Source organism: Pseudophryne corroboree, chromosome 2 (genome assembly GCF_028390025.1).
Source record: "Pseudophryne corroboree isolate aPseCor3 chromosome 2, aPseCor3.hap2, whole genome shotgun sequence".
Taxonomy (NCBI): domain Eukaryota; kingdom Metazoa; phylum Chordata; class Amphibia; order Anura; family Myobatrachidae; genus Pseudophryne; species Pseudophryne corroboree.
This window is the reverse complement of record NC_086445.1, coordinates 708,665,066-708,690,650: the sequence shown is the minus strand read 5'-3', so window position 1 is coordinate 708,690,650 and position 25,585 is coordinate 708,665,066. Positions and strand designations below refer to the sequence as shown.

The following is a 25,585-nucleotide window of genomic DNA, read 5'->3' as shown; positions in this document are numbered from 1 at the left end:
GAAGAATTGCCGGGGATGCCGGATGGAACCGGTGTAGACAGAAGGTGTACTGAACTCACCGCTGAAGATAGAGTCCGATTGTGAGTGTCAATGGTGAACTGTGGTTCGATGTTGTGTGGTAGATGATGAACAGATCGATGCTGGAACACCGCTGGAGATGGAGAGCGATACTGAAAGTGATACAGAACACCGCTGAGAGCTGGGAGTGACACAGGAACACCGCTGGAAGCGAGACTGGAGCAACGCTGTAAGCCGGTGATGAAGTCACTGTGGATCACGGAGAGCGATGTTGGTAGGCAATGAGAGCTAGGAGAGATACTGGAATACCGCTGGAAGCGATTCTAGAACAACGCTGAAAGCTGGAAGCCGGTGATGGATCACTGCAGGACACAGGATGCAATGTAGGAACATTGCTGGAGTCAAGCAGCACTGCAAGATGGTAACTGGTGCGGAGCCTCTTTAAGTGGATCAAGGTCACAGGAGCTGGAATACCTGGAAGCACAAGCTGGAACATCCACAGACGGGAGAGACATGCATCACTAGGATAAACCACCAAAGCACTGACGATTAGGCAGCCTGGATGCAGGATATTAATACCAGCTGGGAAGCAGGTATTGGCTGAGCAACCAGAGCACAGCGGATAGGCTGAAAAGTGACACGTGATGAATCCAAACATGGCTGCGCCCATGTTTGATTCTGGAGGGAAAGTCTGTTTGTACTTTAGCATGTGGAACTCAGTGGTGATGGCAGCGGAGGCCGCGGAGGGCAGGAGACGCCATCCATTATGACAGAAGGAATTATCTGTGTAGTTGCCATGACAGTGCTGCCGGAATCACGGAGAGGAGACTGAGGCAATGTTGTACAGCGCGCTGCACGCAGACAGCACAGGTGGAATCCAGGCTTGGAGCACTGGGCCAGACTCAGGAGACACATGGAAGGTAAGAAGTGGTGACTAATTACCTGGATCGTGACAACTACTATGTTGTTGTTTGTTTATACTGTAGCAGAAATTTATATGTGTGTATATACTTTGCTACTTGGCTTATTTTGCATCTTGCCTGCTGTGTTCTAATGTGATCTGCTCAATACATATTACTTTAAAAAACAACAACAACAAAGGTTGTCCCTGAACTCATTCTCTTATGAGGAGGAGGAGGAGGAGGAGGAGGAGGAGGAGGAGGAACAACAGCAGCAATGTTGATTGCTGATCTCCAACAACATTCAAGTTCAACATTCAAGAGAGAGGGTACAGCATACCTAGAATCACTCTCTGAACAGAAAGCCATTCAAGACATGGAACAGCAGCAGCAGTGTGTATAACTGATGTTTTCCAAAGAAGGCATGATAGGTAAGTGTGTTACCACATCATGCCATAATTTAATAAACAAAACACTATACCATTAGTAGAGATGTGTCCTCATTCAACTTTCTGGTCAGACTTAACTCAAAGCAGCTTTAAGTGATATGCTAATAAAAAAAAAAAGTTATCAGATTACTAACTTGTTCCATCAAATCTTCTGTTCAGGAATAGCCAAACATTCTGGAATACATTTGAATTGATTTAGTTAGGGAATTCACTATATAACTGAGCAATTGTAAGTATAATACTATTTAAAATGAAAAACCTCTTTGACGTATTGTTTTCCCCTCTTTCCACTCCAGCATTTTTATCTGGACCATATAGCCTGTTTATGCTGATCATTTTTACAGAAAAGTTTCCAAAAAGTATAATATGGTAAAATACTCTACAAAATAACTTCCTCTGAAATTTGTTATAATAACCTTAGTTCATTGCTTAGCATTAATAAAGCTAGTAAAACAGAAAATGTACATGTTATTGCATTGCAGATATTTTTTTTCGTCTTTGCATAATACAACAGAAAATTCACATCCACCAAGCTAATTCATCTTACGTGCTTTCAGCTCCCTTTGTCTTCACCTCTCCAAGTTACATCAACAATAGCAATGCTCTTTCCTGGTCCTTATTAATATCCTCCTAGTGTGTCCAATGCACTTACCCTTAATCATTAATATGTGTGGGGTGGAGGAGAGAGAGAACGCATTCTCCTTCATGGATCCAAAGTACGGGGGACGATACTTCCATCTCACTTCTCATTCCAAGGCATCGTTTTATTTGATATCATGTTGAGCTATCCAGGTGCTGAAATCTAATGAACAATGAAGATAGATCATTTATTCATTGCATTTCCTCCGACAGGGAACACTCAGCATGACTGCAGCACAATCAGTGCTATAAAGAAAGAGTTGGAGGAGGCAGATAATAAAATCTGAGCATTTGGCAGATAAGGGGAAACATCTTGACACAAGTAAAGATACAAAGTCAAGTGACAGCTTCAGTTTTACATGGCAGATATAGTATTTTAGAGGAGCAGCTTCTCTAAAGAGCAAATATAAATGTTTTCATTCCCACACAAAAATATATACAGTATAGTTGGCTTTCGGTACAGTTATGAGTTATGTCTCAAGTGAAAACCACACAACTTCAAGCTTCTCAAATTCTTCTATTTCTGCAAAAATGAATTTATAGTATTTATGAGAGATAGATGTACCCCTCATGTGGGTGTGAATTACCTAAGAAAACATAGCACATCGAGGGCCAGTTCTGGGCCAAGGGGAGCCAAGGGCAAAAATCCCTCTTTACAAAAAATAAACATATCTCAGGACAATACTTTCAACATACCAGACTCCGAGCCCCGTAATGCCCGTTTATGTGCCTCAATGTTCCCTCATGTCCCTTTATATTACTTAATATAACATACAGGGTGGGATCAGTGGCCCATTAACATGTTGTTTGAATTTCCTAGCTCAAGCAATCTTCTGTGGATACAACAGTACACCTTTCATTCAGGATGAAAGTCCACAACAACACTTAGCTTGGAGACTCAGTTCCACCAGTTTCTCCTGTGTTTTTGCCTCGTTGTCAGTCTCCTCAGTCACTCCACTGTCACTCACTGTCGCAAAAGCAAGATTGCAGGAGGTGGGTTCCAAATATATGTACTTTTACTGCCGCAATACCTGTATTGTTATTGTCATAACAGAATAGCGATATTTCATTAATCTAATTTTAAAAATGTTCCTTTTTTCAGTAAAGCATTTAAAAAAAATAAGTTGGAGAATAAGTTGGTGGTGTGCAATGTTTAAACCATATATCCTTATGCTGCTTTCTCTAAAGTATAAGATATATTTTGTCTTTTTTCACTTTCACACCCTCCTGACCCTTGGCCAACATTGCTGGGTGATCATATCATACAAGCCATTAAGAACTTAGCATTATGCAAAAGGTAGCATCTATCCTTGTGTATCAATGCCTATTTCCCTATAGATTGTAAGCTTGCGAACAGGGCCTTCCTCCCTCTATGTCTGTCTGTTTTGCCCAGTTTTGTTCTCTTACTGTTGTTCTAATTGTAAAGTGCAACGGAATATGCTGCGCTATATAAGAAACTGTTAATAAATGAATAATAAATAAATAATGCAGCACATGGCCCACGATGCAGATACAATTTCTTCATTCCTTCTTCAATACACCTTTTTAAACTCCAATTTGAAATACAATTTTTGACAATTACATATATTTTTTCTCTGTGCATCCATTTATTTATTTTAAACTATTTATTCAGAGAGATAAGACAAATTCAAAACAATAAAGTCAAGAAGAGAATCTAACAAATGTCTCTCAGATTTTCAAAATTTTTTTGCAACGCAAAATATGAAAGCAACCAATACTTAAAAACATAGGGAAAAAATGTGTGTGTGAGAGGGAGTGGGTGGGGGGGGGGGGGGGGGGCAGGGGGGGCTGAGATAGAGGAGAGTGGGGAGGAGAAGATGGAACCAACAGGAAGAAAATAGGAACAGGTACATAACAAATTATTATGCACTGCATACATAATTATAACATTTAAAATAAATAATACTTGCAAGGACAAATTCATGGATTCCAGCGAAGAGGACCCGAGGACGACATGCAGGACAGACCTGGAAGGACCAATCTGTTCATCAACGAGTACTGGTCAAGGTGAGGGAGGGGATGAAGAATGAGTCATGTTGAGAAGCCAGGAGCTCCAAATAATGTTCAATTTATGGGAACAGTCATGGAGATAGTAAGTAATCTTTTCCATACTTGCTATAAACCATACATAATTGATAAGAGCAGGAACTGCAGGGATGTCAGTGGACTTCCAGTTATTAGCAATTAGAGTAAGCAGCTAAAATGTGAGAAAACAAATTGTTTAGAGAGGAATCAACATCCGGGAATGGATGAGCTTGTAGGAACACCCATGGGTCCAAGGAGAACGGAAGTCCCAAGAGGGATCTTAAAACAGAAAGGGCCGTATTCCAAAATGGAACTATATAGGGGCATGACCACCAGATGGGGAAGGGGTAGAAGAGGAGAACATTTTAGATAGTTTCTCTGGAGTATAATACCATCTGTAAAAAGGTTTATATTAGAGATGAGCGGGTTCAGTTCTCCGAGAACCAAACCCCCCGAACTTCAGCTATTTTACACGGTTCCGAGGCAGCCTCGGATCTTCCCGCCTTGCTCGGTTAACCCAAACGCGCCCGAACATCATCATTCCGCTGTCAGATTCTCGCAAGATTCGTATTCTATATAAAGAGCCGCGTGTCGCCGCCATTTTCACTCGTGCATCGGAGATTGAACGGAGAGGACGTGGCTGCGTTCTGTCCCTGAAAAGCTCCGTAATCTGTGCTCAGTGTGCAGCAAATATCTGTGCTCAGTGTTCTGCAAATATCTGTGCTCAGTGTGCTGAACATATCTACATTCTCTGCCTGAAAACGCTCCATATCTGTGCTCAGTGTGCCGCAAATATCTGTGCTCAGTGTGCTGCATTGTGGGTACTGGGGACCACCAGTATATAATTATAGTAGTACAGTACAGTAGGCCATTGCTGTATCTTGCAGCTCTGTGTCAAGTATACTATCCATATCTGTGCTGCATTATTGTGAGCAGTATATAGTAGGACAGTGCAGCATTTTGGTGACCAGCAGTATACATATAGTACAGTACAGTAGGCCATTGCTGTATCTTGCAGCTCTGTGTCAAGTATACTATCTCTGTGCTGCAATATTGTGAGCAGTATATAGTAGGACAGTGCAGCATTTTGTTGACCAGCAGTATACATATAGTACAGTACAGTAGGCCATTGCTGTATCTTGCAGCTCTGGGTCAAGTATACTATCTCTGTGCTGCATTATTGTGAGCAGTATATAGTAGGACAGTGCAGCATTTTGGTGACCAGCAATATACATATAGTACAGTACAGTAGGCCATTGCTGTATTTTGCAGCTCTGTGTCAAGTATACTATCTCTGTGCTGCATTATTGTGAGCAGTATATAGTAGGACAGTGCAGCATTTTGGTGACCAGTAGTACAATACAGTAGGCCATTGCTGTATCTTGCAGCTCTGTGTCACTTCTAGTATCCTGATAAGTGCTCAATCTCTGCTGCATTGTTGTGACCAGTATGTATACTGTACTGTGCGACATGTGTTAGACACCTGGTGATTTTATACATCCTGTAATCTGTACTGAGCGATGTGTGAGATACACCTGGGGATTATATACCCTGTATACTGTACTGTGCAACGTTTGTGATACACCTGGTGATTATACACCCTGTATACTGTACTGTGCGATGTGTGAGATACACCTTGGGATTATACACCCTATATACTGTACTGTGTGATGTGTGAGATACACCTGGGGATTATACACCCTATATACTGTACTGAGCGATGTGTGAGATACACCTGGGGATTATACACCCTATATTATTATTATTATTATCCTTTATTTATATGGCGCCACAAGGGTTCCGCAGCGCCCAATTACAGAGTATATAAATAATCAAACAGGAAAACAGCAACTTACAGTTGATGACAGTATAGGACAAGTACAGGGTAAATAAACATAGTTACATCAGCAGATGACACTGGAATAAGTATCAGGTAGCATAAGACTGCTGGATGTGGTACAGTTGAAGATTATTAAAGTAAAACAAAGGATAAGCACATGAGGGAAGAGGGCCCTGCTCGTGAGAGTTTACAATCTAAAGGGGAGGGGTAGACAGACAGGGGTGACACAGATGGAGTACATAGAGAATGTGGAACAGAGGGTTAGGATGAGATTTGGCTGGGTTTGGTGAAGAAGTGGACCCCCAGAAGGCACAAGTCAATACTTAACATTGCAACATTTTACTGGGCTATGCAGGAGAAAATTAAAAATAGGGGAAAAGAAAAAGAAAAAAAGAATCGATTACTTCTACCGCTTTCAAAAAGGTCAATGGAAGCTGAAATAATGGACAACTACCCCATGGAAGCCAGATACAGTATACCAAACAGTACTTAGCTGAGTTAGGAATGAGTGCTTATGAAATACAGTAACATTTTGTCATAATATTTCAGAAACTGCATGGCTGGTCTCTTGCACTCTTTTGCTCTAATACACCACCTGCTTTAGGATTTATTTTCAAAAACATTACGTCTCCATAATCCCAAAAACGTCAGTCTTCTTGGAAAGTGGTTTGTTCCTTTGTAAGGAAAAGAGAACAAACGTTCTCAAACAACGGTTTCTCAATTTCTTTTTCCTCTGGGAAGGGATTGTGGATTCGCAGGAATATCTGAGCATTTCTGTAATCAGAAAGCAGCGACTTTCTACAAATGTTTACATTAGATTACATTTGGCAAAAAAAAAAGTACAGAATCCCATTTAGGATGTCTTCACCAAATCGTAGACATAAATATGGAAATCGTCATCAAACTTAATGAAGTACTTGATGAATAACCATGCCAGTCCTTTTTGAGCCATCTTCTTTGGCATATTCCACTTGCTTACCCACCAGGCTGTCCACAACCTCCCCTGGTTCTCTTTCAGCTGGAGGGGAATCATTTGAGTCTGGCATGATCCGAAGATCTCCTTCTTTATAGTCATCTAAAAGTTGGTGCATATATAAGACTGGGTCCTTTTCATAGGTTATATAATAATAAAACCATGTGTTCATAATAGGTGCTTGTGCTAATACCATCCCTCGCCACTCATCCTTGGAACCATCCTCTGTTTCAAACATATGCTCCACTGCTTTACCAATCATTGTGTCAGCCAAATGGGCATCGCTGATTCGGGATGAGGCAACTCTGTCTGGTAGAACTTCAAGAGCAGACACCCTTTCAACCTTGTGAAGCTTAAGTCCATAGACACAATCAAATCCATCATACTTTATAAGATAGAGGGAGGGATTCACTGGTACTTGTTCCAGAACTGTTCCTTTCCACTGGGTTATTGGCCCACTGCCCTCTTTCCACCCATGCTGTATTCTACAGCCTACAATATTTCGCCTTGGCTGGGAAATTGGTTTACTTGGTCCAATATTGTTTCGATGTTTCTTATGAGATGTTATTTTCTTCATCATATTTGCAGAAACACCTGCATGTGCTGCATCAGCTCTTGATCACTAAGCGGCCGCCTTTCCAAATGAAGTCTTCATTCATCTGTGTATTAAAGGTCAGCAGGGCTGCCGAACTAGGGTGAAAAGTGTAGTCACTCCAAGTTTGTTGTAGTCCTTCCAGTCTACATGAAAAAGAACCCCTTCCTTTCCACCTTTCAGAAAAACTCCGACCCTCATTTGCTCTGATCAGAAGTCACTTATCTGGGGCAGATAGGATGTGTTTCCCTCCACTCCCCCTGCAGGTGATGGCTGCAGCACAGTGCTCCCCTGCGGCCAGTTGCCCCAATCCTCCCCCTCCCTCCTTTGTCAGACCACATCACCACCACTGTGCGCTGCTATGGAAGAGCAGCTCCCGCCTCACTCCCCCTGAACTTCCAAGCCCTCCGCTCAGACACTCCAGCGCTCGTTCCCTTCCCTCACCCCCTCCCTCTCCACACACTGCCATATTTGGAGCTGGCTGCTACTATACGGCCGCCTGTCATTCTGCTGCCAGGACCAGGCCTTGCCTTCCTGCCAAATACTGATCCCTCCAGAGCTGCATACTGTATACTGTACTGTGCGACGTGTGTTAAACACCTGGTGATTATACATCCTGTAATCTGTACTGAGCGATGTGTGAGATACACCTGGTAATATCTGTGCTCAGTGTGCTGCATTATGGGGACCACCAGTATATAATTATAGTAGTACAGTACAGTAGGCCATTGCTGTATCTTGCAGCTCTGTGTCACTGCAGGTATCTATTCCATATATCTGTGCTGCATTGTTGTGAGCAGTATATAGTAGGACAGTGCAGCATTTTGGTGACCAGCAGTATACATATAGTACAGTACAGTAGGCCATTGCTATATCTTGCAGCTCCGTGTCAGACTCAGTTCTAGTATCCTGATCAGTGCTCAATATCTGCTGCATTGTTGTGACCAGTATATAGTAGTACAGTGCAGCATTATGGTGACCACCAGTATATAGTAGTACAGTACAGTAGGCCATTGCTGTATCTTGCAGCTCTGTGTCACTTCTAGTATCCTGATCAGTGCTTAATATCTGTGCTCAGTGTCAGTGCTGCATTGTGATGACCAGTATACTACAGTACAATAGTCCAGTGCTGTTCTCGCTGCTCAGTGTCAGTTCTCCGTAGTATCATCAGTGATCAGTATAATCAGTTCTCAGTATAATCAGTGCGCTGTTAGATGTGTGCCCATTTTCCGCCATTAGTGCAGTGGAATTTAGACAATTGATGAAGTTATTGTGTCCCCGGTACAAAATCCCATCTAGATTCCACTTCACTAGGCAGGCGATAGCGAGATTTTACCAATTAATATCAGTGATTTATAATTATTAATTACAGTGAGCCAAATAATTCCAGTGATTTTGTCATTTTCTTCCAGTGATTTGGACCAATAATACCATTGATTACAACGAATAATTCCAGTGATTTTGTCATTTTCTTCCAGTGATTTGGACCAATAATACTATTGATTAGAACAAATAATTCCTGTGATATTGAGGTGTTTGTGTCGCTTTGCTTAGCTGTCCAGCGACCACAGTGCACCTCTTTTTCTCTTTTCTTTGCATCATGTGCTGTTTGGGGCCAATTTTTTTAAGTGCCATCCTGTCTGACACTGCAGTGGCACTCCTAGATGGGCCAGGTGTTTGTGCCGCCCTCTTGGGTCGCTTAGCTTAGTCATCCAGCGACCTCGGTGCAAATTTTAGGAGTAAAAATAGTATTGTGAGGTGTTCAGAATAGACTGGAAATGAGTGGAAATTGTGATTATTGAGATTAATAATACTATAGGATCAAAATTACCCCCAAATTCTATGATTTAAGCTGTTTTTGAGGGGTTTTTGAAAAAAACCACCCGAATCCAAAACACACCCGAATCTGACAAAAAAAGTTCAGGGAGGTTTTGCCAAAACGCGTCCGAATCCAAAACACGGCCGCGGAACTGAATCCAAAACACAAAACCCGAAAAATTTCCGGTGCACATCTAGTTTATATGAGGTTTCCTTGATTTGGGTAGAGATAGACCACTTAGCTATTCCCTCTCTCACTTCTACCCAAAAGGATTCATCTGGGGTGGGACCCAGATCTTTTTCCCACTCCTGTTCATGACGGACCTGAGGGGCCAAGGTGACTTTGATCAGCATTGAATATATAGAAGTGATCATGCCTCTATGAAGAGGGTTCCACATACAGATTTGCTCGAAGAGGGTGGAGGAACATAGTACATCAGATTGAGGAAGAGACAGAAGAAAGTGATGGATCTGAAAATATTCAAAACCGGGTGGAGATGGGGAAGGGAATGTCCACTTAATATGAAGCCCATGAGTTATGAATGCAAAGATCAGATACTAGGCATATCCCTGCCTGGTGCCAAAGTTTAAAATGAATAAAAGAAACTCCGGGAGGAAAAGCAGGGTTGATCCAGAGTGGAACAAAGGGAGAAAAGAGAGAAGACAGCTTATATCGAAAAATAGAGGAGTCCCATCGAGATATATAGAAATTAAGTGATGGGAGAAGATTAACCAGGAACATCTATGAACCTTACTTAATCCCCATATAGAAGCCAAAGAGTGGACACCTAGAGAGTAAGCCTTCAAGTCGTCCCAAGAGATAGAGCCTGGAGGGGCATAAGTAGCAGATATCTTAGTTAATGGCTTGCCAAATAGTAAAATTAAACATCAGAGAATCCCTGCCCACCACTGGATACTAGATAGTTTGAGGATGTTCGTAACAGAATACATTCTATTTACTGGCCGGTGGGATGCCGGCTGTCAAGATCCCGACAGCGGCATCCCGCCTACCAGAATGCTGGCAGTCGGGTGAGTGCTAAGAGTCCCCTTGCAGGTTTGCCACACTGCAGGCTCAGTGGCTTGCTGCGCTCGCCACAGGTTCTATTCTTACTCTATGTGTGTCGTGGACACCCACGAGTGAGAATAGCCCCTGTGCGCTGGCTGATTCCGGCTGTCGGCATTGTCGGCTTTCGGGGTTCCAGCATCGGAATCCTGACCGCTGAGATCCCAATAGCTGGCACATTGATTGCATCCCATTCAGGACAATCCTGAGGTGTTTTATCGTTCCAAACAAATCTCAAAACAGAGGATTGAATATCTGTGAGAACTTTCCTTGGAGCTTTAATGCAGCCAGAACCTCTTCCTGTGAGAAGGAAGGCCAGAAATCACCTTTGCTAAAATTCAAGATGGTGGTGCTGGGAGCCGGTGCTGATGACATCACACCCAGCCTGCCTCTCTCCTGCTTTCCAACACAGGACTCAGCATATTTTATAAAAGAAATTTAGTGGTAAGTATGGCTGCGCACAGTAGGTAAATAAAATAGGTAAATGCTTAAACCGGACGCCACTCAAACAATGTGTAAATGGATAGAACGTTAATACATTCCTTATAATAGAGATTATCCTCAAAACTTCATCCTCTTCCAGAAGATATATCATCAGCACATAAGGAAAGAGCAGAATATCATCATGTGCCCCAGGCTGTATTTGGACCCCTGAGTTCCAGTGGAAGGTTGAACCGCTGATCGTTTGCCTGAGTGCCATCCCAGACTGTCCACCCGGGAGGACTATTTGGTGACTACCATCCTATGTGCATTTGAGAGCTGTTTAACACCAGTTCTTAATTATCTCTAGTAATTGTTCAGCTAGTAACATCCACACTGGACATGGGGAACCTTTTGGATTATTTTTGTGCATTTTGTGTGTATGTCATTAAATATTAAGTGTACTGCACATGATGATATTCTGCTCTTTCCTTATGTGCTGATGATCTATCTTCTGGAAGAGGATGAAGTTTTCAAGATAATCTCTATTATAAGGAATGTATTAACGTTCTATTCATTTACACATTGTTTGAGTGGCGCCCGGTTTAAGCATTTACCTATTTTCTTTACTGTACAGGACCCAGCATGCCAGCCTGTGCACCTCGCCCAGTGCCAGCAGCCTGCACCCCCACCGGAGGGACCCCGCCATAGGACCTGGACCCGTAAGTACGGGCCTCCCGCACCTGTCTCTGCAAGACCGTGACAGCTTGTGAGGGAGAGAGTTAATGTTTCCGTTCCAGTTTCTGAAGTTTAGCCGTTAAGGTAATGTACTGTATTGGGACTCCCTACATTTTTATGTCAGGAGGCCATACCTATATGGTGGCCCCGCATAACCACTTTATGAGCCTTCCACAAGGTCATAGGGGACACCTCAGGTAGATTATTAAAGTGAAAGTATTCAGTTAGGTAGTACTTAATTTGGCTGATATAACCAGGATAGGAAGCAAGAGATATAAAATCAGCAGTTCTTTGACAGTGAACGGACCATATCATCGGGTGTACATGGGCAAATTTAAGTTTAGAGGTCCTGGGTGAGGAGGATCATGTATATTCTAGAGTAGGTACTATGAAGTATAGAATAAAATGTGTAGTCTCTCACCAGAAGGTCAATAAGTTAAAACTAATCATACTGGAGATGTTAAGAAGAGACAAGAGAGCTGCAGATGAAGAGAATGGAGACCTGGGCACAGATTGGGCTGAGGGTGATGACCTATCAATAGAGCAATCGAGAACCTCATTAAAGTCACTTGCCATAATGACTTCTCCCTGGTGTACCTGGGAAAGGAAAGAATCCAGTTTTGCAAAGAAGTAGCGCTGGTTTTGATTACGGACATATATATTCACTAGAGCACATAAGGAGTTCATAAGTTTACTCACTAGAATGAGCCATCTACCATCCTTATCAGCATGAGTGCTCAACTGTTCAAAAGTTAAATGGGAAGCACAACGAATTTACACCCCTCGCTTTTGCTGTCTGGAGTCACAAGCATTAAATGTAAGGGGGAATTTTAAAATGAGTCTCTTGGAGGAAAACCAAGTAACTTTTAAAATATTTAAGTGTAACACAAAGCTTAATGCATTTTGAGGGGCTATTCAAACCTCTGACATTCTGCGAGAAGATCCTAAGAGCCTTGATGAGCGTCCAATTGAGCCGCCTCGAGACCTCATGCAAGAGTCGGATATACTAAAATAACTTTTTTTTTTAAATAGCGTTAAATGGAGAACAAAAAAGAGCCAACAGCATTGTGTAGCTGAGCTACAAGGGGAATGAGACAGACAAAGGTAAAGAGCAACTGGTGGGATTGGAAACCAGAGTAAGAAATTATATCAGGTCTAAAATTCCGGTCAGGGGATAACAAGAGAATGCCATTTAGTGACAAAGACTGGACATGGGTGTAATACCTATCATGGGGGACGTGGCCAGAACAGCATGAGGGCATAGGTCAAATAATGGGAATGAGGGACTTCCCCAGCCCAGGAACCCAGTCAACATATACTGAATAACAGAAATATAGAAAAGGTAAATAATGGGAAAAAGAGGGAGCTACACCTTACCACCTTTTGAAGTTACAAAAACAAATCATAAGCGGTCAACAAGTAAAGTATCCTGGCAGGAGTGCTGTGCATCCATTTCTGTCTTATTTATATCATTGCAGGGGCATGCACAGGATTTCTTGAGGGGGATTTCCAAATGTTTAATTTTAAATTGAGTGCGACCAGCCCAGGTATAATTAGCATGTACAGTAACAAGCTATAGTCTGTTTCATACAAAGTGCTATATACTGTATGTACTCTGTCAGACATATAAAGGGCCAGTGATCACAGTAAGTGCTCAGATGCAGCAGTAGAGCCGGCATTAAGCTGTAAGGTTTTTTGTCTTTGGATTAGAGATGTGCGGCGGGCACTTTTCGTGTTTTGGTTCTAATTCCCCGCTCGTGTTTTGGTTTTGGATTGGTTTTGCCAAAACCACCCTTTCGAGATTTGGGTTTGGATGATTTTTGAAAAACACATAAAAACAGCTAAAATCACAGGATTTTGGGGTAATTTTGCTCCTACGGTATTATTAACCTCAATAAGATTCATTTCCACTCATTTCCAGTCTATTTTGAACACCTTGCACCTCACAATATTGTTTTGAGGCCAAAAGGTTGCACCGAGGTGGCTGTATGACTAAGCTAAGCGACACAAGTGTGCGGCACAAACACCTGGCCCATCTAGGAGTGGCACTGCAGTTGCAGACAGGATGGCACTTAGAAAAACTAGGCCCCAAACAGCACATCATGCAAAGAAGTAAAAGAGGTGCAATGAGGTAGCTGTATGACTAAGTTAAGCGACACAAGTGTGCGACACAAACACCTGGCCCATCTAGGAGTGGCACTGCAGTGGCAGACAGGATGGCACTTAAAGAAACTAGTACCCAAACAGCACATGATGCAAAGAAGAAAAAGAGGTGCAAGATGGAATTGTCCTTGGGCCCTCCCACCTACCCTTATGTTGTATAAACAGGACATGCACACTTTAACAAACCAATAATTTCAGTGACAGGGTCTGCCACACGACTGTGGCTGAATTGACTGGTTTGTTTGGGCCCCCACCAAAAAAGAAGCAATCAATCTCTCTCTCTCTCTTGCACAAACTGGCTCTACAGAGGCAAGATGTCGACCTCATCCTCCGATTCCTCACCCCTTTCACTATGTACATCATCCTCCTCCTCACATTTATAATTCATTTTGATGAACATCATCTTCTCCACATTTTGTGGAAGTAACCTTCTACGCCGATCGCTGACAAGGTTACTGGCTGCACTAAACACTCTTTCGGAGTACACACTGGAGGAAGGGGGGGGGGGGCAACTAAGGTAAAATAAAGCCAGTTTGTGCAGGGGCATCAAAATTGCCTCTTTTTCTGCCAGTATACGTACGGACTGTCTGACATGCCTACTTGAATGCTGTCACTCATATAATCCTCCACTATTCTTTCAGTGGTGACAGAATGACAGTAGACATGTCAGTAATCATTGGCAGGTCCTTCAGTCTGGACCAGATGTCAGCACTCGCTCCTGACTGCCCTGCATCATCACCGCCAGTTGGTGGGTTAGGAAATCTTATCCTTTTCCTTGCAGCCCCAGTTGTGGGAGAAAATGAAGGAGGAGCTGTTGACGGGTCACGTTCCGCTTGAGTTGACAATTTTCTCATCAGCAGGTCTTTGAACCTCTGCAGACTTGTGTCTGCTGGTAAGAGAGATACAACGTAGGCTTTAAACCTAGGGTCGAGCACGGTGGGCAAAATGTAGTGCTCTGATTTCAACTGATTGACCACCCTTGAATCCTGGCAAAGCGAATGAAGGGCTCCAGCCACAAGTCTTACATACTTTGCGGAATCGCTCCGTCTTAGCTCCTCCTTCAATTTCTCCAGCTGCTTCTGCCAAAGCCTGATGAGGGGAATGACCTGACTCAAGCTGGCAGTGTCTGAACTGACTTCACGTGTGGCAAGTTCGAAGGGTTGGAGAACCTTGCACAACACGGAAATCATTCTCCACTGCGCTTGAGTCAGATGCATTCCCCCTCCTTTGCCTATATCGTAGGTGGATGTATAGGCTTGAATGGCCTTTTGCTGCTCCTTCATCCTCTGAAGCATATAGAGGGTTGAATTCCACCTCGTTACCACCTCTTGCTTCAGGTGATGGCAGGGCAGGTTCAGGAGTGTTTGATGGCGCTCCAGTCTTTGGCACATGGTGGCTGAATGCCTAAAGTGGCCTGCAATTTTTTGAGCCACCGAGAGCATCTCCTGCACACCCCTGTCATTTAAAAAAAAAATCTGCTCCACCAAATTAATTGTATGTTCAAAACATGGGACGTGCTGGAATTTGCCCAGATGTAATGCACGCACAATATTGGTGGCATTGTCCGATATCACAAATCCCCAAGAGAGTCTAATTGGGATAAGCCATTGTGTAATGATGTCCCTCAGTTTCCGTAAGAGGTTGTCAGGATGCACATCTAAAACCAGCATAGTTGTTTTGGCCTCAGTCATCCACTTTGCAACAGGGTGACTGCTGTCATATTTCATCTTCCTCACAAAGGACAGTTGTACAGTCAATTGCTTACTGGAAGTAGTACAAGTGGTCTTCCGACTTCCCCTCTGGGATGACGATTGACTCCCAGCAGCAACAACAGCAGCGGCAGCAACAGTAGGCATACCACTCAAGGATCCTCCGGAGGAATCCCAGTTAGGAGAGGACTCCTGGTCTTGCTAGTGACGTGACCTGCAGGACTACTGACGTTCCTGACTGAGGAGGAAGTTGACATTGAAGGAGTTGGTGGTGTGGCTTGCAGGAGCTTGGGTACAAGAGGAAGAAGGGATTTAGGTGTCAGTGGACTGCTTACGCTCTTACCCAAAGTTTCACAACTTGACACTGACTTATGATGAATGCACTGCAGGTGACATATAAGGGAGGATGTTCCTAGGTGGTTAACATCCTTACCCCTACTTATTAGAGATTGACAGAGGCAACACATGGCTTGACACCTGTTGTCCGGATTTGTGGAGAAATAATTCCACACCGAAGAGTTGTATAACAATATGCGGTATAGGAGAACATACCTCTGCACCACACAGGGCAAACCCTGTGAAAATTATTTGGATTAAATATTAATAACCCCTATATTTGGAGTAAATAATATACAGCAGAGGACAGCACCACTAAACTTATATGGCAGCACCACTGGACTAGACTTTTACGGAATTATATGGATTTATATAGAATTATATGGCAGGATCACTAGATTTATTTGCCAGTACCACTGGAATTATACAGCAGGATCACTGGAATTATACAGCAGGATCACCGGATTTATACGGCAGTACCGCTGGACATATACGGCAGTATCAATGGACATACACGGAAGTATCACTGGACATATACGGCAGCATCAATGGACATATACGTCAGTATCACTGGACATATATGGCAGTACCACTGGACATATACGGCAGTATCCCTGGACTGGGTTTATACGCCAGTACCACTACAATTATACGGCAGGATCACTGGAATTATATGGCAGGATCACTGGACTTATACACCAGTACCACTGGAATTATACGTCAGGATCACTGGATTTATACGCCAGTACCACTGGAATTATATGGCAGGATCACTGGAATTATATGGAAGGATCACTGGATTTATACAGCAGTACTGCTGGACATATACGGCAGTATCAATGGACATATACGGCAGTATCACTGGACATATACAGCAGTACCACTGGACATATACGGCAGTATCACTGGATTGGATTTACCACTGGAATTATACTGCAGGATCACTGGATTTATACGCCAGTACCACTGGAATTATACGGCAGGATCACTGGAATTGTATGGCAGGATTACTGGAATTATATGGCAGGATCACTGGACTTATACGCCAGTACCACTGGAATTATACGGCAGGATCACTGGACTTATACGCCAGTACCACTGGAATTATATGGCAGGATCACTTGAATTATATGGAAGGATCACTGGATTTATACGCGAGTACCCCTGGACATATACGGCAGTATCAATGGACATATACGGCAGTATCAATGGACATATACGGCAGTATCACTGGACATATATGGCAGTACCACTGGACATATACGGCAGTATCACTGGACTGGATTTATATGCCAGTACCACTGGAATTATACGGCAGAATCACTGGACTTATACGGCAGTACCACTGGACATATACAGCAGCACAGTGACACCACCACTGGACTGATGCCGGACAACACAATACCACTGCAATGGACTGGACTTATACAGCAGCACTGGACATATGGCAGCAGAGGACACCACCACTGTGAATTGACTGATGCAGAACAAGACACCACCACTGGAATGATGCAGCACATGGAGTTACAGTATATTACAATATGTGGTACAGGAGATCGTACCTCTACACCACACAGGGAATACCCTGTGAAAATTATTAGGAGTAAATATTAATAACCCCTTTATTTGGAGTAAATCATATACAGCACAGGACAGCAGCACTGAACTTATATGGCAGCACAACTGGACTGGATTTATACGGAATTATATGGATTTATATGGAATTATACGGCAGGATCACTGGATTTATATGCCAGTACCACTGGAATTATATGGCAGGATCACTGGATTTATACACAAGTATCACTGGAATTATACAGCAGGATCACTGGAATTATATGGCAGGATCACTGGAATAATATGGCAGTACCGCTGGACATATATGGCAGTATCAGTGGACATATACAGCAGTATCACTGGACATATACGGCAGTATTACTGGACATATACGGCAGTATCATTGGACTCGATTTACTACTGGAATTATACATCAGGATCACTGGATTTATACACCAGTACCACTGGAATAATACGGCAGGATCACTGGAATTATACGCCAGTACCACTGGAATTATACGGCAGGATCACTGGACTTATACGGCAGTACCGCTGGACATATACGGCATTATCAATGGACATACTGTATACGGCAGTATCACTGGACATATACGGCAGTACCACTGGACATATACAGCAGAACAGTGACACCACCACTGGACTGATGCAGGACAACACAGCACCACTGCAATGGACTGGACTTATACAGCAGCACTGGAAATATGGCAGCAGAGGACACCACCACTGTGACTGGACTTATGCAGCACAACACAGCACCACTGGACTGGACTTATACAGCAGCACTGGACATATGGCAGCAAAGGACACCACCACTGTGCCTGGACTGATGCAGCACAAGACACTAACACTGAACTGATGCATGACACTGAGGATGGAGACACGCCCTCTTTCTACACTCTCCAATGCCAGAGTGAAAATGGCGGTGAAGCGCGGCTCCTTATATGGAATCCAAACCCCGCAATAATCCGATAGCGGGATGATGATGTTTTGCCTCGTTCTGGTTTCCGAGTCAGGCGGGAAAACCCGAGCCTGACTCAGATCCGGGCTCGGGTAGTGAAGTTCGGTAGGGTTTGGTTCTCTGAGAACCAAACTTGCTCATCTCCACTTTGGATGTGACCACAATTTCACACTGATCTATAGTATAGGCTGTAGGAGAGAGAGTCTAAAAAGATAACTTTCTATATAAAACAGCTCATTAAAATAACCTAATAGGTCAGGAAAGGGTTAACCATGCCATAATAAATACATACATAGTATAACCAGATAGAGACAGCAAGGCCGCAATAAGGGGGGGGGGGGGATTGCCAGGACTATTGTCCTGGGCCTGGACAAAGAGGGGCCTGCCTTTGCAGCTGCAAAGGGTCTGTTTAAAATTATCCTGAACAAAATGGCCACCAACATTGAGGAGACAAAACAACTGACAACAAATTCACTAGTATATATAAATCTGAGAAAAAAAGGTGGTGTGGTATATGTGTGTGAGAGGGAGCTGGATGGGGCAGGGCTGAGGTATATGTGTGAGAGGGAGATTGCAGGGGAAGGGCTGAGTATATGTGTCATACTGAGGTGACTAAAGCAGGTCTCAGGTATCTACATGTGTGAGAGGGAGGTGGCTGGGGCAGGAGCATATATGTGTGAGAGTTAAAGTAGATGGCTGCAGTTTATGTTTGTGAGAAGGAGGTTTCTGGGGCAGTGCTGTATATATGTGTGTGAGAGGGAGGTGGTTGGGGCATATATGTTTGTGAGGAGGAGCTGCCATGAAGGTATTAATATATCATACTGAGGTGGCTGAGGAAAGGCCAGGGTATCATACAATTTATATGATAGAGTGACATGTTAGAATAATAACACCCACCTCCAGAGCCGGCCCTCACCAATATTATACCCTAGGCAAGATTTTTGCTGGTGCCCCCTAGCACTATGATAGTGATGCCTCTTACCTTGCACCCCTTTCCCAGCACCATCACCCCTCACTCATAGCAGTCCCTTGCCAGGGACGTGTTCTAGCTGGCAAGGGGCATGGCCACACAATAGTACCCCCAATTCAAATTACGCCACACAGTACTGCAACTTCATTCACATTTTGTCATGTGATAGTGTTCCTTATTCACGTTACATCACACAGTAGTACCACTTTACCTTATAAACATTACTACTTAAGGTAGTTCCCCTTATATACACTTTGCATCCCACTGAATTGCTCTTTATTCACATTGCACCACACCATATTGCTCCTTATTCACATTAGACCACACAGTAGTGCCCTTTGTGTATGTTACACCACACAGTAGAGCACCTTATACACATGATGCCACACATTAATAATGCCCTTATACACATGACACACATAATGTCCCTTACACATATGCTGCACATTATGGATGCCCTTATACACATAATGACCATCATAGTGTCCCTTACACATGTGCCACACATTATTAATGACGTTATACACATAATGACACACACATTGCCCCTTACACATTTGCTGCACATTATTAATGCATTTATACACATGACACACATAACCCTTACACTTATCCCGAACGCTATTGTACAACCAACCCACTCACACACAGCACTGACACGGCCGCTAAAACTGTGACCTTTGCCTCTACTTGGATACAAATATGTCCTCATACATCTTGCCTCAATGTGCCATGCAGCAGGAGATACCTGGTGTGAGTCAGCTGGCAGCTCTGCTAATGTCGGGCACCTTTTTTTGATGAAAATGTGTATTATTTGGCTAGGATGCACATTCAGCTTCTGCTGATTAAAATGATATGCGGCATGTCTATATTCTGTGTGCAAATCTGGCTGTATCTGCATACAAAATGCTACACACAAAATATAGGCATGCTGCATATCATTTTAATCAGCAGAAGCTGCTTGTGCCCCTAGGCATACCAAATGCCTCATGCATTTGCCTATGCCGAGGGCCGGCTCTGCACACCTCACAGGCCAAACTTTGTTTTTTTTTTAAACTTGTTCATGCACCACTTGATGCCTGACCCTTTCTCTAGCTCCACCCACATTATGCACAGCTCTGACCCCCAGGGGGGACCCTGCCTATCTTGTCAGTCCTGGTCCTGAGCTTTCTAAGCACTTTTTCCCCTTCTCTCCTTGTTAACAGCATATTTCTGGTTCTCTGGTCTGATTGAGCACTGAGATCAACATGCACAGCAGATGAAGCTGCTGCCACTGGGCACATGCAACAGCTCTTACTGTATTTTGTGACAGCAAATCCAGTAAAATATTACTGCTGCGGTGGGCATGATTTCAGCTGCTGGGGTAGGGAGGTTTTTGAGCAACTGGAAACGCCACCTGAGCATGGCTACATTAAATTAGAACTATTCCCTGTGTGGATAGTTTTGATTATGTCTGTTATGTGGAAATTGTGAATAAATTTCAAATATTTTATATTGTTCTTTAATATTTCTGAGTCCGACTAATATTAGCGCCCTCAGAAATTGTGTTCCACGTTTTATGTGTGGTCCCTTACTAACAGACAGCTTTTCTGGAGGTGCAGCTGACTCCTGATTTTAGCGCAGTGGGGTATTTGTTGTTTTTCTATATACTGTATCTATATATATATATGTATATATATATACACTGTATATATATATATAACAGTTCAAGAGTGCACTCACCACACCAATATAGCTTCATCAGAGTTTTATTTGTGGCAAATACTGTAGGTATAGACATCATTCCGACGTTTCGGTTCCCTTGTGGGACCTTTGTCAAGGTTCAGGTGCTAAGTACAAGCTGCCCCCCTATATACCCCCACCCCCCATAAAACATATAGCAATACCAAAAACATGACATGAATCTGGTAGTGATGAGCGGGTTCGGTTTCTCGGAAACCGAACCCCCCCGAACTTCATGCTTTTTACACGGGTCCGAGGCAGACTCGGATCTTCCCGCCTTGCTCGGCTAACCCGAGCGCGCCCGAACGTCATCATCCCGCTGTCGGATTCTCACGAGGCTCGTATTCTATCGCGAGACTCGGATTCTATATAAGGAGCCGCGCGTCGCCGCCATTTTCACACGTGCATTGAGATTGATAGGGAGAGGACGAGGCTGGCGTCCTCTCCGTTTAGAATAGAAATAGATAGTGAGAGTGAGACACTTGATTTACTGGAGCTTAGGAGTACTCAGAGAGTGCAGAGATTACTAGTGACTGACCAGTGACCACCAGTGCAGTTTTATTATTATTTAATATAATCCGTTCTCTGCCTGAAAAAAAACGATACACAGTGACACAGTATACCATATCTGTGCTCAGCCTCAGTGTGCTGCATCATCTATGTATATCTGACTGTGCTGAGTGCTCACTGCTCACACAGCTTAATTGTGGGGGAGACTGGGGAGCAGTTATAGCAGGAGTACATATATTTAACAGTGCACACTTTTGCTGCCAGAGTGCCACTGCCAGTGTGACTGACCAGTGACCAGTGACCACCAGTATATTGTGATTGTCTGCCTGAAAAAGTTAAACACTCGTCGTGTGGTGTTTTTATTCTATAAACGCATTCTGCTGACAGTGTCCAGCAGGTCCGTCATTATATAATATATACCTATCCTGCAGTAGTGATATATATATATTTTTTATATCATTATCATCCAGTCTATACTAGCAGCAGACGCAGTACGGTAGTCCACGGCTGTAGCTACCTCTGTGTCGGCAGTCGCTCGTCCATAATTGTATACCTACCTGTGGTGGGTTTTTTTTTTCTATCTTCTTCATACTAGTAGTTAACTTTAGGAGTCTGCAGTGCTGACAGTGTCCAGCAGGTCCGTCATTATATAATATATACCTGTCCGGCTGCAGTAGTGATATATATATATTTTTTTATATCATTATCATCCAGTCTATATTAGCAGCAGACGCAGTACGGTAGTCCACGGCTGTAGCTACCTCTGTGTCGGCAGTCGCTCGTCCATCCATAATTGTATACCACCTACCTGTTGTGTTTTTTTCTTCTATCTTCTTGATACTAGTAGCTTACTTTAGGAGTCTGCAGTGCTGACAGTGTCCAGCAGGTCCGTCATTATATAATATATACCTGTCCGGCTGCAGTAGTGATATATATATATTTTTTATATCATTATCATCCAGTCTATATTAGCAGCAGACGCAGTACGGTAGTCCACGGCTGTAGCTACCTCTGTGTCGGCAGTCGCTCGTCCATCCATAATTGTATACCACCTACCTGTTGTGTTTTTTTTCCTATCTTCTTGATACTAGTAGCTTACTTTAGGAGTCTGCAGTGCTGACAGTGTCCAGCAGGTCCGTCATTATATAATATATACCTGTCCGGCTGCAGTAGTGATATATATATATTTTTTATATCATTATCATCCAGTCTATATTAGCAGCAGACGCAGTACGGTAGTCCACGGCTGTAGCTACCTCTGTGTCGGCAGTCGCTCGTCCATCCATAATTGTATACCACCTACCTGTGGTGTTTTTTTTTTCTATCTTCTTGATACTAGTAGCTTACTTTAGGAGTCTGCAGTGCTGACAGTGTCCAGCAGGTCCGTCATTATATAATATATACCTGTCCGGCTGCAGTAGTGATATATATATATTTTTTATATCATTATCATCCAGTCTATATTAGCAGCAGACGCAGTACGGTAGTCCACGGCTGTAGCTACCTCTGTGTCGGCAGTCGCTCGTCCATCCATAATTGTATACCACCTACCTGTGGTGTTTTTTTTTCTCTATCTTCTTGATACTAGTAGCTTACTTTAGGAGTCTGCAGTGCTGACAGTGTCCAGCAGGTCCGTCATTATATAATATATACCTGTCCGGCTGCAGTAGTGATATATATATATATTTTATATCATTATCATCCAGTCTATATTAGCAGCAGACGCAGTACGGTAGTCCACGGCTGTAGCTACCTCTGTGTCGGCAGTCGCTCGTCCATCCATAATTGTATACCACCTACCTGTGGTGTTTTTTTTTCTCTATCTTCTTGATACTAGTAGCTTACTTTAGGAGTCTGCAGTGCTGACAGTGTCCAGCAGGTCCGTCATTAAATAATATATACCTGTCCGGCTGCAGTAGTGATATATATATATTTTTTATATCATTATCATCCAGTCTATATTAGCAGCAGACGCAGTACGGTAGTCCACGGCTGTAGCTACCTCTGTGTCGGCAGTCGCACGTCCATCCATAAGTATACTAGTATCCATCCATCTCCATTGTTTACCTGAGGTGCCTTTTAGTTGTGCCTATTAAAATATGGAGAACAAAAATGTTGAGATTCCAAAAATAGGGAAAGATCAAGATCGACTTCCACCTCGTGCTGAAGCTGCTGCCACTAGTCATGGCCGAGACGATGAAATGCCATCAAAGTCGTCTGCCAAGGCTGATGCCCAATGTCATAGTACAGAGCATGTAAAATCCAAAACACCAAATATCAGTAAAAAAAGGACTCAAAAATCTAAAATAAAATTGTCGGAGGAGAAGCGTAAACTTGCCAATATGCCATTTACCACACGGAGTGGCAAGGAACAGCTGAGGCCCTGGCCTATGTTCATGGCTAGTGGTTCAGCTTCACATGAGGATGGAAGCACTCAGCCTCTCGCTAGAAAAATGAAAAGACTCAAGCTGGCAAAAGCACAGCAAAGAACTGTGCGTTTTTCGAAATCACAAATCCACAAGGAGAGTCCAATTGTGTCGTTTGCGATGCCTGACCTTCCCAACACTGGACGTGAAGAGCATGCGCCTTCCACCATTTGCACGCCCCCTGCAAGTGCTGGAAGGAGCACCCGCAGTCCAGTTCCTGATAGTCAGATTGAAGATGTCAGTGTTGAAGTACACCAGGATGAGGAGGATATGGGTGTTGCTGGCGCTGGGGAGGAAATTGACCAGGAGGATTCTGATGGTGAGGTGGTTTGTTTAAGTCAGGCACCCGGGGAGACACCTGTTGTCCGTGGGAGGAATAGGGCCATTGACATGCCTGGTGAAAATACCAAAAAAATCAGCTCTTCGGTGTGGAAGTATTTCAACAGAAATGCGGACAACATTTGTCAAACCGTGTGTTGCCTTTGTCAAGCTGTAATAAGTAGGGGTAAGGACGTTAACCACCTCGGAACATCCTCCCTTATACGTCACCTGCAGCGCATTCATCATAAGTCAGTGACAAGTTCAAAAACTTTGGGCGACAGCGGAAGCAGTCCACTGACCAGTAAATCCCTTCCTCTTGTAACCAAGCTCACGCAAACCACCCCACCAACTCCCTCAGTGTCAATTTCCTCCTTCCCCAGGAATGCCAATAGTCCTGCAGGCCATGTCACTGGCAATTCTGACGAGTCCTCTCCTGCCTGGGATTCCTCCGATGCATCCTTGCGTGTAACGCCTACTGCTGCTGGCGCTGCTGTTGTTGCTGCTGGGAGTCGATGGTCATCCCAGAGGGGAAGTCGTACTCGTAAGACCACTTTTACTACTTCCACCAAGCAATTGACTGTCCAACAGTCCTTTGCGAGGAAGATGAAATATCACAGCAGTCATCCTGCTGCAAAGCGGATAACTGAGGCCTTGGCATCCTGGGCGGTGAGAAACGTGGTTTCCGGTATCCATTATTACTGCAGAGCCAACTAGAGACTTGTTGGAGGTACTGTGTCCCCGGTACCAAATACCATCTAGGTTCCATTTCTCTAGGCAGGCGATACCGAAAATGTACACAGACCTCAGAAAAAGACTCACCAGTGTCCTAAAAAATGCAGTTGTACCCAATGTCCACTTAACCACGGACATGTGGACAAGTGGAGCAGGGCAGGCTCAGGACTATATGACTGTGACAGCCCACTGGGTAGAGGTATGGACTCCCGCCGCAAGAACAGCAGCGGCGGCACCAGTAGCAGCATCTCGCAAACGCCAACTCTTTCCTAGGCAGGCTACGCTTTGTATCACCGCTTTCCAGAATACGCACACAGCTAAAAACCTCTTACGGCAACTGAGGAAGATCATCGCAGAATGGCTTACCCCAATTGGACTCTCCTGTGGATTTGTGGCATCGGACAACGCCAGCAATATTGTGTGTGCATTAAATATGGGCAAATTCCAGCACGTCCCATGTTTTGCACATACCTTGAATTTGGTGGTGCAGAATTTTTAAAAAAACGACAGGGGTGTGCAAGAGATGCTGTCGGTGGCCAGAAGAATTGCGGGACACTTTCGGCGTACAGGCACCACGTACAGAAGACTGGAGCACCACCAAAAACGCCTGAACCTGCCCTGCCATCATCTGAAGCAAGAAGTGGTAACGAGGTGGAATTCAGCCC

The 25,585-nt window shown here is 43.7% G+C and overlaps 1 protein-coding gene and 1 long non-coding RNA gene across 2 annotated transcripts in view; one reads left to right on the top strand and one right to left on the bottom strand.

Moving 5' to 3' along the window:
* The first annotated feature begins 1,243 nt into the window (after positions 1 to 1,243).
* The window catches only part of LOC135051122 (uncharacterized), a 37,930-nt gene continuing 13,588 nt past the window's right edge, over positions 1,244 to 25,585 (top strand). Inside the window, exons 1-2 of the long non-coding RNA XR_010242050.1 lie at positions 1,244 to 1,348; positions 2,826 to 2,998. This is a non-coding gene — a long non-coding RNA (uncharacterized LOC135051122). The remainder of the gene's footprint in view (positions 1,349 to 2,825; positions 2,999 to 25,585) is intronic.
* On the bottom strand, positions 6,797 to 7,444 carry LOC135051121 (spindlin-W-like). Its single transcript, XM_063957281.1, has one exon. The coding sequence runs from the start codon at positions 7,442 to 7,444 to the stop codon at positions 6,797 to 6,799; it is 648 nt and encodes a 215-aa protein (XP_063813351.1).